The sequence below is a fragment of the Sebastes fasciatus genome, chromosome 18 (genome assembly GCF_043250625.1).
Source record: "Sebastes fasciatus isolate fSebFas1 chromosome 18, fSebFas1.pri, whole genome shotgun sequence".
In the NCBI taxonomy this organism is placed as follows: Eukaryota; Metazoa; Chordata; class Actinopteri; order Perciformes; family Sebastidae; genus Sebastes; species Sebastes fasciatus.
Window position 1 is genome coordinate 6292051 of NC_133812.1, and position 14899 is coordinate 6306949.

General features: G+C 42.7%; 1 protein-coding gene across 1 annotated transcript in view; it reads left to right on the forward strand.

Annotated features, from left to right (window-relative positions):
- Positions 1-14899, forward strand: part of nt5dc1 (5'-nucleotidase domain containing 1) — a 66886-nt gene that overhangs the window by 47719 nt on the left and 4268 nt on the right. Inside the window, exons 9-11 of the mRNA XM_074614760.1 lie at positions 566-687; positions 10368-10541; positions 13045-13213. Of these exons, the coding sequence (XP_074470861.1) occupies positions 566-687; positions 10368-10541; positions 13045-13213 (465 nt within the window). The remainder of the gene's footprint in view (positions 1-565; positions 688-10367; positions 10542-13044; positions 13214-14899) is intronic.

Here is a 14899-nt window from a genome sequence, read left to right on the forward strand (position 1 = left end):
ATCAGTTGCAACTTTATAATAGCCATCCAAATAATGTTTATAGATTGTTTACAAACCAATTATTTACAAATAATTTGATAATCATGAACAAATACTTATAATATATATATAGTACATAAACTGTTAAAATAACATAAATTACATAAATACTAATAATTAGTAAACAATAATTAATTATCATTTTATTGTTTAACAGTAAATAATTATTAACTAAGTTTAATTAACAATCAATTTACCGTTCATAAATGATGGTTATTATAAAGTGTCACCACAGCATATTTTTGTGCGTCCCCAATCCTGTTAATCATCACAACCCCTGAGATTTACCCTAAAAGAGGCCTCTAATCCCTAGGTTGGAAACCACTGCTTTACTGGGAGTATTGGGAGCAGTCTACAGTCCATATAATTCACACTCTGCCTCTGCTATTCTGTGTCTTTGTGGGGTCCTCTGGTGAGCGCTGTGGTGAGGTTTAGCTGGTGAGGTTTAGCTGGTGAGGTCTGGAGGCCGTGTGGTCACGTAGCAGCTGGCTGTCTGGTCTGATTCTCTGATTCTCTCTTCCTGCAGTGAACGACGTGGAGGAGAGCGAGGGGCTGCCGTCGCTGGATAAACCCGGCTGGTACTCCCAGGGCAACTGGCCGCACCTCCACGAGCTGGTCAAGACCATGACGGGCAAGCCGGAGCCCAAGGTAGGGCCCTCCGCCTCGTACCGCAGTGTACTACACGGGAGCAAGCAGCCAGACCTCTGGCCCGCGGACAACACGTCAGGCTCGCTTTGAGGTTGACTCCAACTTCGTTTTTTTGGCAGAGGCTGAAAGAGATGAGGGGCTTCAGGGAGATTCACACTGGTGTGATGGAGAGCAGAGGAACGTGGCCCTTGGCACGACTGTCGACAAGGGCTGCTGTGTGCCAGCATGCTCTGATGAAACCGGCCACACAGTGCAGCCAACTCTCCTCATACTCCTTATATATACAATGCAGCCCATTCTTAGGGACGGTTTCTATCAAAGAGCTCTATTTTACCTCTCAGGTATGGCGGAGAACTTGATAAAAGCAAGATTCACTTTTTCTAGTCCTGTCCTGTACAACAGTATTCATGTTTACACGACAGCAGTGCTCTGATACAGTACATCTCGACTGAAAACAGCCCAGGTAAACTTCAACTTTTACGAAAAACCTGGTTACGAGGCCCAGGATGAAGAAAAGACTAGGGCTGTCAATCAGTTAAAATATTAAATAACAAATTAATCGCACATTTTGTATCTGTTCAAAATGTATCTTAAAGGGAGATTTGTCAAGTGTTTAATACACTTGTCAACATGGAAGCGGACAAATATGCTGCTTTATGCAAATGTATGTATATATTTATTTTTGGAAATCAATTAACAACACAAAACAATGACAGATATTGTCCAGAAACCCTCACAGGTACTGCATTTAGCAATGCTTGCCTCAAAACTGCATGTGATTATCATAAAGTGGGCATGTCTGTAAAGGGGAGACTCGTGGGTATTCATAGAACCCATTTTCATTCTCATATCTGGAGGTCAGAGGTCAAGGGACCCCTTTGAAAATGGCAATGCCAGTTTTTCAAAATTTAGTGTAAGTTTTTAGCCCTCATTCTCGGTAAGCTAGAGTGACATTGTTGGTACCAATGGATTCTTTAAGTTTTCTAGTTTCTTATAATGCCAGCATCTTCACTCTAGCTTTGAAACTGAGCCCGCTACAACCTCCGAAAGATCGACATCGCAAGTTGCATTAATGCGTTAAATGAATTAGTGGCTTTAAAGCGAATTTGCGCTAACGTGTTATTATTGTGTTCATTTTGAGAGCCCTAAAAAAAAAATTAACTGTTATTGTTCTCTTTTTGACAATCATCCCTATCAGTAATGATCAAACTGATCTGGGGACCTGGCAGCTTCACAATGAAGCACAATAAAGCAACACGCACTATCATGTGGAGGAGGGTTCACACAAATGCCCAGTTAAATAAAATTCCCTCAAAGTGTGTGCCAACTTAGGCTGTACCATGTCATACTAGCTTGTCAAGAAAAGAGGCTAAATAACGCTCCAAACTTACGCTACATTTTGGCGAGGAAAAACTGTCATGTCCATTTTCAAAGGGGTCCCTTGACCTCTGACCTCTAGATATGTGAATGAAAATGGGTTCTATGGGTACGCACGAGTCTCCCCTTTACAGACATGCCCACTTTATGATAATCACATGCAGTTTGGGGCAAGTCATAGTCAAGTCAGCACACTGACACACTGACAGCTGTTGTTGCCTGTTGGGCTGCAGTTTGCCATGTTATGATTTGAGCATATTGTTCTATGCTAAATGCAGTACCTGTGAGGGTTTCTGGATAATATTTGTCATTGTTTTGTGTTGTTATTTGATTTCTAATAATAAATATATACACACATTTGAATAAAGCAGCATATGTGTCCGCTACCATGTTGATAAGAGGATTAAATACTTGACAAATCTCCCTTTAAGGTACATTTTGAACAGAAAATATGTCATTAATTTGCGATTAATCACGATTAAATAGTAGAATCGATTGACAGCCCTAATCAAAATCATTCATTCATCATAAAAACGTGTCAGAAATAGCAAGAGAAGAACAAGTGATTGAAAGACACCAACAGTATTGTGCTTATAGACAAATAAACTATTCAGGCAAAGACAAGGCACAACACTACAGAGTACAAATACAAGAACAAACAATACCTTACTGATTAGACTTGAAAAAAGTTGCTGAATCATCTGAGCCCTCAGCAGTCTGAATCTGAGCCAGACACCAGAGCTCACATTAGACAGTCTAATGAAAGCTACTTGGCTGGTGGCTGTGTGCGCGGAGGGGAAGCTGGAATCTGGAGGGAAAATCTATCAAATGGTGCAGCGGTCCAAAGTACCCTCAAGAGAGGAGGAATGTACCGTGTGCTTATGTGTGTGACAAACGTCACTATGAAGCGGTGTCGAAGTTTCTAAACGTTTGGAACAACAAATATCAGAAAATTCATGTGACAGCCCTAAAAATAAAGTGACCGTAATACTTTATACTGCACCAACAGTCTTCTCCTTCAATGACATCATGTCTGACTCAGAAGGCATAAAGGTCAGCCATCAGTCACTGATACAAGTTAATTAGTTTGTTTCATAGGCACAATGTTCATTTATCCACACAAAAAAAAAACATAGAACTGAGGTAGGGCACGGTTATTACACACATTGTACACAATTTTATTTTTATCATAGTTATTATTTTTGCGGGGGGACATTGTGTGCTTTTGTTTGATAGCAGTGTTGGAGAGATGTGACAGGAAATGAGGGAGTGAGATGGGTTATAAAGGTCGCTGGCCAGATTTGAGCCGGATTGAGGTCAGCGTATGTTAAATGAAAGAGTAGGGGTTGCAAAGTTCCGGGAATATTGAAGGTGGAAACTTTCCATGGGAATTTATGGGAATTAACAGGAAATAACACACAGCGTGTCCGTCCGTCTGTCCGTCCTTCCGTCCTTCCGTCCGTTCGCTTGTCACACTTTCGTTTCCGGAGTAGAACTCGGAAACTATTTAACTTAGGAACTTCAAATTTGGTATGATGGTTGACAGTGTACTCTAGTTGGACTTGAGAAAGGTGAGCTAATAAAAAAGCTAGATTGTGCTCAATAGACTAATTCCATTAGTTCCAAAAAGGGCAAAACTTTGGCCCTACTTTAGTAGGGGTCAAGCAGTGAGCGGGAGGTATGTGAGCCATGCTCACTTTTGCCTTGTTTCCCTTCCTCCGTTCATGTGAATGAGACCCAGACCGAGGCTGGACTGACGGCTGGGAGGTGGAGTTAAAGGAAACGTTACTGCGTCTGCTCTATGGGCCCAACGGATGAGGAAGATCGCCGGATGATCCGGGTACTTTATCACTCGGCAGTCGAACCATTTTGGCTTCATGCGCCACTGAGCAACTCTCATAGGAATGAACAGGAGCCTCCAACGCTGGATCCAGTTCTCTTTATACATCCATGGTTGAATGCAGTGCATGGTTACAATTCAATTAAATGGGCAGACTTTTAACTAAGACGTGGCATAGGACCTAGTATAGGACGCAAATTGTGCACAAATTCCCAAGCTTAACCTATTTTTCCGGAAATTTACCTGGAATTTTCCAACCCTTTGCAACCCTAAGCAAGAGAAACCAACTTAGAGGAAGCTGTCATATTAACTGTGTCGCTACATCCAGTCTTATATAACCCTCTGGAGAAATGATACGGCGTTGTTTGCAGTCAGGAGAGGATGCAAAAAATACAGTATGTCAAAATGCTGCCAGCATGTTAGAATAGATAGAATGTTTTTTTCTTGTTTAATTTCTTTATTTTTGCAGCCACTTCTTAGTTTTGTCATTTCAAAGCAGTCACTCTTAGTATTCTTAGACAATAAATCATCCCTTTAGTCCACAATGTCTCTCTGCAATAGTAAGTACTACAAAACCAGAATGGAATGATTGCTCCATTTCTTTGTGTGTATCTTCCCAAAAGGACTTTATGTCCCGGCAGGGATCAGGAAGGATATGGCTAAGATGGGTATGAGTTTCTTCACAGTCCCTCCAACATTTCCTGATGAATATTTCCTTTTTCTGATATAAGGAAATAATGCATCTGAATTTTCCATGTGTATTCTCTCCAAAAAATGAGAAGTGGTAGTTTCATATATGCCTTCATTCATTTCCAACCACTCTTCATCTGAAAAATGCACATTCAGTTCAATGCCAAGGTCAGCTTTCTGCTAGACGTTTCAAATCAGTGCAAAGCTTGTGGGTATTGTACTATCCCTGCAGGACTAAATAGTAAAAGAAGGAAAGGCGGTGTACAGACCAGGCCCAGGCTGAGCTGCATCAGCCCAGCCCAAGTTCAGCCAGCAGTACTCGTCATCGTCCACATCCCCAGCTCCTCTCCCCTCCTCCTCCCCGGCAGCCCTCTGCTCAATGCCCCCTCTGTTCCCCCGGCCACGTGGAGAAAGCTCCTGTGGAATTCAGTGTCAACCTGCACTTATAGCTGCTTTAAACACTCCTCCTGGGGTGACCTGAGGCACTCTGTGTTTTCACTTCTCTCCACTTTCACCTGACAGGACTTAATGCAGGTGGGCTGAATAGAGGCATTCAGGGGAAGATTACAATCCCCTCTCGGCACGGCGCTGACACTGACGGGGTCACGGTGGAGCTAATGTGGACGCCATCACAGAGAGATTCAGGCCCCGAATACGGCTAGTTGTGATCGTTTCGGAGGTGTCCCGTGCTGTCATTATTAGTAACAGAGGGGTTGGGATTCAGGGCTACCGCAGCTGATGACTGAATTGGGAAATTTCTACGTCAAGCCAATGGGAAAGTGGGTGATGCTTTGATGATTTTCTTAATAAGTAAGCGCACGATATTGCACCATCCCGTGAGTTATAGCTGTTTTAAAAAGAAGTTTAACTGGCTGACATTTTAAAAGTCAAGTTAATAAGTCCTCAAAATGTCAAGTGGCACTGGATCTGTCAATGCCCCATTTCCTTTCTATTGGTCCTACTTTGTGTACTGCGTCAAAGGATCTTAAAGTTATGACCACATTGAAATAACTTTTTGCTGATTTTCTTAAAACTGGTAGGTTGATGCGCCTTATTCTGCTTGGTCTTAAAGGTCCCATATTATAAAAAAGGGAGATTTTCATGTTTTTTTATTATAAAGCAGGCTTAAGTCCTATATAAATACTGTGAAAGTATCGAAACACTCAATCCACAGGGAAATACACACAGCCCGTATTCAGAAACTGAGCTTTTGAAACAAGCTGTCAGGATTTCTGTCCATTTGTGATGTCACAAATATACAATATTTATACCCTTGACACAATTTTAAATGTAAACATTCTAAATGTGTCCCAGTTTATTTCCTGGTTGCAGTGTATGTGAATGTCATCAGCTGACAGGAAGTACACATGGACCCAAGCTGTTGCCTAGCAACGCAATTCTGTTGCAATTCCGTCAAAATGCGCTAAAACCGAGTGTTCCAGACAGAGGGTGAATACAGGCTGACAGTATGAGGAAAATAAAGTTTTTTTTTAACATAACAGCATGTAAACATGTTCTAGTAGAAACACAAAATACAAGTATGAACCTGAAAATGAGCACGATATGGGACCTTTAACTGCATTAAAAATGTGTAATGATCTCATTCTGTTGGCGGAATCTTTCACATCTCAAGAGGAATATAATATTTTGGGACTGAATATGAGACTAAATGAAGAAGTGTTTTTTTTTTTTCCTGCTGTCCTGTCGGCCCTCCCTCCTCTCCCTCCTCTCCCTGTGCTCCAGGCCCCACACAGTGTGCAGCACAATGGGCTCATTAAGGCCTTCTGCATGCCTGCAGCTCTGTTTACCTGGGCCTGGCTTTAGCTTTAACTGCTCCTCTGAGTGATGAGCTGATAAGAGATGGGAGGCCACAGGCCCACACCGCATGTCATCTTAAAGCTGCAGGAAGCTGTTTCTGATAGTAGGAGGACGGAAAATAAAGACACGCAGGGCAGTGGGCCTTGATGAACTGTATCACCACTGAGACATCCATCAGACACTGAGCCACGGGGGCGTCCCTTTGTCTTTGACCTGTCCACTGTATAATAAACTAATAATCCCTGGTTCGGCCTTCCAGATCTTGGACCATCTTCACCATCCACTTGTTTACATCAGCTCTTTTTCATCATCATTCCATTGGGGAGTCAGGTACACCCTTTGTGACCAACTTGATCACTGTGTAACAAAACACAACCCCCTCATTCATTCAACAAGGCCACTGCAGTTGTTACAACAGGGGCAGCTGATGCAGGGTTCGTCCGGCAACTGGACCACAATGTGACGTCATCTGGCAACGCACCAGGTCGGCCAAGCAAATATGTAAAGCACATATTCCTGGTTAGATTAGTGCGTAACTCTGTATTTCTGCTGTTTACTTGGTGATTGTTTTTGTCATGATGATCCTTATAGTTTCGTAAACCCCTGTGCAGTGTTTTGGAGTCTGATGAGCCTTAAAACACACAGATTTATCACTCAGACGGGCCATGTCTAATTTATTTTCTCACCGGTACCTGAAGCAACACGCCCACCCCTATGCAGCCCCTTGCATTTTATTTTAACGCAGTACTGTTTTTGGTCTGAGCACCCGGTAAATACTAAGACTAAAGACCATCTTGTGATGGGATCACACCAGCTGTGACGCCAAATTGGGCCAGGGGCGTAAAGTGTGGGGGGGCAATGACCCCTTTGCCCCCCCATTCTCAGACCACGTCCATCCTCGAACTCGACCTTCATTTTGATCTCAACCACACACATGTAATTTCGTGACTGCATCTTGCACGGTTGCGACGCTATCGCGGTGACTAAATCTGTCCACGAACATACAAACACCTGGCAAAGTAGTCCAAACCTCCTCTGTGGTAGTTCCTGCTACACTAGATGTCTCCAGAATTTTTGCCATGATGACTCACACACAGACTCACAATGTGAAAACTATACCAGCGTCGCCGTCACGGCTGGTAACAATGAGCTGAAAGCTGATGGAAGCTACGTTGGTGATTCTCAGTGGGATCAGTAGTAGCAGCAGCCCTTTTACATTAGAGACTCTTGATGGTGCTTAATGTTTTAACATATTTAATTTAGTATTCAGCAGAGCTGTTTAAAAACGTTTTGGAGAATTTTGAGTCAAACACCGATGAGTCATGTCCTACAGTAGACAAGTGCAAGTCTGAAGTTCTCATTTTTGGGAGTCAGCTCTGGTATTGACTTACAGAAAGCTATTACACCATTCAGATCATTTGACTTAATTCTAAAGTACATAACATGTAGAAATCCTGGAAAGAGTCACCCTAATCAAACATACTTTCCTTTCCAACAACTAGTTCCAAGAATTTTCTATAAAGCAGTACATCAGTAGTAAATAAAGATTAAGAACACAGAATAATATTGACTACAATACCTACCACTACGTACATTATTTATAGTGGGTATCGAAGCACTAAACTGTTGTATTGGAATCCATTTAGTAAATGGCCATGCATAGACTGTATGTAGACGTGTGGCCATCTATATATACAGTCTATGGCTATGCATATGTGTTGGTCAGTCCTAGCAGGGGACTACGGGGCTGCTCAGGAACGTTTTGATACCATGAAACTTATGGCAACATAACGATGCCAACATAAGCTGCACTGTGGCGTAGCGAGTCCTGCTCTAGGTTAAGCTCTAACAGCTAGCGGCTGCATTTACAACCGGTGATCAGCCTCATATTGTGCGGATGTGTTTGGAAGAGAAGCGTCTGCCCGTCCTGCAGTCCGATTCTCTTCATGGTGCTCTCCCTCATGCAGAGCTCAAGGCTGATTCAGGCTAATGTAACTGTATCCATACACAATGAATCTCTTCTATAATGTGTTGCCTCTGTGCTGGAATCCTCGGCCTCTGTAAATATTTATCGTAGTGACCCCGTGGCTCTGGCAAGCAGCGCTGCTGAGCAATGAGAAGAAGTGCAGGGCTTTTTAGGGGGTACGAAGACCATCTGTGGGGAGTTCTGGGAAAGGCTGTTGGAAATGTGATTCCTGCAAAAAAAAAACACCCCCAACCCTCCCCACCCAACAGCCCCGGCCCGCAGCCGACCCGATTAGCCCGTCTGTTTGTTTACATGTGGAAGGGCCGGCCTGTGAGGGGGAGGGAGGGACCAGACGCAGCTACTGGCATGCCTTCCATCCTCTTTATGGCCTTCTGACTCCTGTAGAGAGGTTTGATTTAGTTAGATCAACGTCGATGTGCGTCATCCCTGTCTGTGACGGCTAGAAAGGGTTTACAAGATGCAGCTTTGTATAAAACGTTAAGCTTTTCTGTGCTCTCAAGTTCATTGTGAGATTTCAGGTGATGATAAAGAGCCGGGTTTTCATTGGATGGTTCTGCCAAACACAGATCGAGGGAGCCTAAATGCAAGATTTCATTAAATGTGATATTGGCTTTGGTTGGAGAAAAAAAAGACAGAAATATTACAACTTTCAGCCTCGAGCTACAACCTGAATTTGAGATCCAGGCATGAGGGCCATATTTTAGAATGTGGTGTACTTTTGAAGGTGCAATTTTTCATATATTTCAACTAAACTTAATTAAACTTTTACTTAAAGCGGCACTAATCAATTTATATATTAGTAACGAGGGCTCAAATGGCCATGTGTGATGTGGGTTGCTTATAGTGATGTACACCAACTTTGCAGTTCCCCTCAGCTTTACAGTCTTTAAACTTATTACTTTGGTTTCCCAGCACACAACTAAAAAAAAAACATGCTATTATCATTTATTGATCCCTTGCAAAAATCATGTGTCCTCCGGTGCTCCTAACGGCATCTGCAAGATTTCACAGACCGGAGGAAAACAACCAATCGGAGCTGATCTGGAGCCTTGCCGTCTCTGAGCAGCTATCAATCACTCGCAAACTCCGATCAAACGGTCAAACTAGGCAGCGCTGATCAAATATGAATCAATATTCTGTTACTGTAATGTCTACTTCTCTCCTCAGATGTTTTCAGAAAACATCTTGTAGTGTACTGTTTAGCTGTAAAATGAGAAAGTTTGTGACCCAGCAGCCATATTGAGATCCGTTGAGGAAATACCAATCACCGCCCACCAGCCAGAGCACAGCCAATAGGAGCAGTTTCTCTCTCTGAAACGACCTGTGATTGGTCAAAGTCTCTTTTTTAAGCCTAAAAACAGAGCCATGAAGAGGTGCAGAAGTCTCTCAGAACACTTGAATTACAATATGCTGAAAGGTTATTATGGAATTTTTGCCCAATGATGCCAAAAAATATTCTGCTTACTGCCACTTTAATTGTTCAGTATTCCTGAGAACTGGCCTTTCACTCTGTATCCCCTTCTTACCATAAAGCCTTTTTCCTGTGTTCAGAATGTCAGCAGACTTCTGTGTCTTGTCATTTTAATCTCCAGCGTTCCCCACTCCTCACTCCATTTCCTCTCCCGTTTAAAAGGAGAATAGAAATAAATGGTTGTTGAAATGGGATGTAAAGCTTTGAGCGGTGTGTGCGTCTTGGAATGCGTCCCGGTAAAGCCTGCCTCAGCTTGCTTCTCTTTCCAGACGTGGAGGACAAAAGAGATGCGATGGTCAAAGAAAGTTTGTGATGAGTTTTGCAGACTCGTCGTGTCTGGTCTAGTTCACCCTTGGGGGGCCTTAAGACGTATGCCAGCTGACTTTGACGGCTGCTAAGAGAAGAATCCAGCTAAATTACCACAGTAATTAAACTAATGTGTAGCTGATGAAAGTAACCATCCTCTCTCTTTTCACCTCCTCTTCCTCGCCCTGCAGGTAGTGTATTTCGGAGATAGCATGAGGTCGGACATGTTCCCCGCCAGCAGCTTTGGGAAGTGGGAGACGGTGATGGTCGTGGAGGAAATGGAGGGGGAGGGCGTCCCGAAGAGTGACGCGGCGATGTCCAACGAGGCCCAAGTGGAGCCGCAGGAGAAGAAGGGAAAGTTTGAGGTACGTTCACTGAAGCAGCTGTTTCAGTTTAGCAGTGAGCTTTCCTCTGTAGCCCGCTCCTCATCTCTACTGGAGGCTACATTAGCCGCTAACACACTCCATATTCTCCAACTGAACTGTGTGCAGTCGATTTGCATTGTGGGTAATGTAGGTGCAAGGTTTTGAAAAGGAAGAAGAATGTGTGAAATAAAAAATATATATCTCTAGTTCTGCTGCATCAATTTTGAGCCTTTTTTCAAACTATCCATCGTGAGATCGACAGTCTCCATGGTGGAAAATCACATGTGTTTATCGCACTTCCTTATCAATAAATAACGTAATGCCACTGTGTCATATTGTGTAGTGTATCACTAATAAATAAAGTAGTCTACTGAGCGTATATTTAAAGGTGCTAAATTCGAAATTCAGAGTATAGTAGAAGTGTATTGATCACGTCTGTCCGAGTCAAATCGATCACTATAAGCGGATGATTATTATAACCAAACTTTGTTGTTGTGCACATTTCTCATGCAAATTACCATCGAATTGACATTTTGATATTTATTACATGAATACAAAGTAATGATACAGAGGAGGAGGAGCACCGGAGGACACAGAGGAACATGATTATTTTCAGATTTCTTGTCTCATGCACTACTTTCGAGATATAGAGACCGTTTTATACAAATAACTTGTTTTAATCCTATTTACTCCAATCTGCCTACTCCAGCTTGAATGTTCAAATTCTCAAATACAGAACCTTTAAAGTAAATTCTTACATTTTGTTTCATTTTGTAGGAAAAAAAACACACTTAATTGAATGGTAGTAGTAGTTTCCACTGTTTTAAAGGGACTATTTGTAACTTTCAGAAATGCTTGTTAGTAGCGAGACCTGTGGCCGTAAATTCAACGAAAGTCAGCGTCGGGCTCGCGCCTGCTCGCTCTAAATATACCTGAACGTGCATCGCTCAAAACAGTGAGGCGACACACGTCAGCTAAAAGCACAATATCACTCTATATTTCAGCTGCTTGGCAGTAATGTTAGCTGACCAGACGAAGGTCTCTCCATGAATCAATGCTGATCCTAGTGTTGGCTTTTCCTGCTTCAGCGCAGGCTTCAGCAGCGGGGGCTCTGCAGCGAATCTCCCTGCTCTCTCCGCCCGCAGCCGGAGTGAACAGGGAGACACCGGCACCCGGTCGGTAACGAGACGATAAAGTTTCTCGTTGCAGAGCTCCGTCACTTCACAAGACACGGAAACCTCTGTTGGTCTGGAGGAGCTGCAGCATTTATTTCTGCACAAACGTCCACTCTACATTCACTAGATATTCTCAGAGCTAAACTAACTCTTCTGCAGTGTGGAGTGAGCGCGCGTTCACGTCTAGAGGTGGAGCAAGTACGCGAGAACGCGCACGCTGTATGAGTGAAGGCAAGCAGGCAAGAGGAGACGAGTCTCCGGCCACACGCGAACGCGCATGTGCGAGCGCGCATGTGTCCCGACCCGTTACATTTATACGCTTAAAAAGTTACAAACAGTCCCTTCAACAAAGTGTAAAGAAACTTTTGTCACACCAATATGACAGCCGGTATAGCATCAATGAAGTGGATTAAAAAAAGATGAACAATAAGATCTATGAAGTGGAATATATTTTCTAAAAAAATGTAGTTAAAAGATCTTCTATCTAGCTCGTGATAGCGATCTTGCAGATCAGCCCCCCGGATGTGGACGTTATGTCAGTAGATGGAGCCGATGAGAACAAGATGAACTCTTGATGGTGATGAGATGGATGAAAGTATTTACAGACTTCCTCTTCATTTATCAGCATCATCTCAAATAGCCAATCTGATGACACCGCGCTGCTCTATGTATGCATGCATGCACTTCCAGAAATACTGCAGAGAGGAGTAGTGGTGGTAGGCAAGCAGACACGTCAGCAGGGTATGTTGTGATGAGTGTGATCCGTCTCATCTGGGTTGAGTTACATGTAGGTCAGAGGTTTCTGCTTCAGCACGCTGGAAGAAAAAACCCCAGAAATACCTCTGGCAGTCCTACTTTGTTCTGTTTTCTCTTTGGTTCCTTCTCAAATATTATATTTAGAAATATTTGGCACAAATCTCCATGACGACGTGATGCATTCAGATGTTTTCATCCTCTCTGAATATTATGTAACATGAATTTCCCGTTTTGGTTTGTGTGGTTTGCATCTTATCGCATCCTTCTTTAAACACCACATCCTGTTATCACGACGATTGCTGCTCATCAGCTCTTTCTTATGTATAAAATGGATTGATGTTGTGTAAGTGATTGTGGGTAACAGAGCGGGGGATTTCTCAGAAATACTGATTCATGCAGTAGTCAGAATAACCCTCAAAGCTGCTTGGGTTTTAAGCCGGTTTGAAGTCTTGCACTATTCTCCCCTGTGCTCAGGGTGGAATTCCCGCTTCCTTTTATCATGTCTGCACATGTCTGAGTATGAATCCCAACATGGTTCTAGAGTTGGTTTGTGTGTGTGACTGTCTCAACAGGAGCAGGGCATGAAGTCCCCCTCCGATGTGTCCAACCAGTGGGGCTCCTACTTCGTCGACGTACACGGAAGCGGAGGAGGGGACGAGGAGAGCCAGAAACTGACCTGGTGCTGCCACTGCATTCACAAATACAGCACCATGGCCATCCCTAGTGTTGAGCACATAGCAGGTATGTACAGTAGCAGGAGTTTTGATGGAGATAGGAGAGCAAAAAACAACAAGGCCCAAATAATAATAACAGTAATAATCATAATACGAACACGTCTCTAAAAAAATGGTACAAAGAGCTTTATAACTTCAGAAACAGAGAAATAGATGTAAAGAATAAAAACTGGACCAATTAAATCTAGGCAAATGACATGTTAAACAATACATCAGACCCGCAATACGTCAGAAATAATCCAAGGGTCAATGATAAAAATGTCTGTGTTCAAATCAGAGCTGTCGATCGATTAAATTATTGAATCGCCAATTAATCACACATTTTTTTATCTGTTCAAAATGTACCTTAAAGGGAGATTTGTCAAGTATTTAATACTCTTATCAACATGGGAGTTGGCAGATATGCTTGCTTTATGCAAATGTATGTATATATTTATTATTGTAAATCAATTAACAACACAAAACAATGACAAATATTGTCCAGAAACCCTCACAGGTACTGCATTTAGCATAAAACAATATGCTCAAATCATAACATGGCAAACTGCAGCCCAACAGACAACAACAGCTGTCAGTGTGTCAGTGTGCTGACTTGACTATGACTTGCCCTCAAACTGCATGTGATTATCATAAAGTGGGCATGTCTGTAAAGGGGAGACTCGTGGGTACCCATAGAACCCATTTTCATTCACATATCTTGAGGTCAGAGGTCAAGGGACCCCTTTGAAAATGGACATGACAGTTTTCCTCACCAAAATTTAGTGTAAGTTTTGAGCGTTATTTAGCCTCCTTCCTGAAAAGCTAGCTGGATTCTTTAGCTTTTCTAGTCTCATATGATATCAGTATCTTCACAGCATCAACAGCAAATAAAACTCACATTTGATTTTCTTCAACAAAGCAAAGTGAATGTGTTATATGCCACATAGTGCAAAGAACATGACTGAGAATGAAACTCATTATGTCAAAACAGGGAAAAAAAACAATCTGGCGTTTAACTTTCAGCCGTTAAAAACCTCTATTCCCACATCAAACACCGTCTCCATCATTACAACAAAGAAACATTCACACGAATCAAAAAAGAGGACTGAACAGACGCAGATGCGGAGCCAAGTTTAGAATTAACCACCTCGGCCGCAGAGCAGTTCTGGGAAAATGGTACCAGTCTCCTGTGTAACGATGACCTTAGGGGCTGTTTTCACACTGGGATCATTTGTTGGAGTCTGAACTTTGGAGGAGGAAACCGTGTCTGTCTGCTTTCACCTTTGTACGCTGTTGTTGTTTGCCCAGTGCTTCACTCAAAGTGCAGGTGTTTACAGCGGTTGCCAGGAAACCCCCATTTATGATATCTTGGATTTCTTGGTAACAGTTGCAAGAACTATTGATGTTATGACTTGTGTGCATGATGTTCTTGCAGGGGACAGATTGCACTGTCTGCACGCAAACCCCACCACAGTTTGACTAGAGCTCATGTCAGAGAGTTTTAAAGTTTCAGTGTGTTTCAAATGAACTAGGTCTAAGGTAAAAGGGTTTATACGTGTTCTGAATAGCCGCATTCAGAACTGGGCCGTAAAGGCCCGCCAATATAAAAATGATGGTAGTATTAAAAAAGAAAAGAAAGAAAAGGTCAGTGCCGGCTCTGACCAATTTCGTACCCTAGGCGAGATTTCAGCTGGTGCCCTTCCACCTCTTTTTT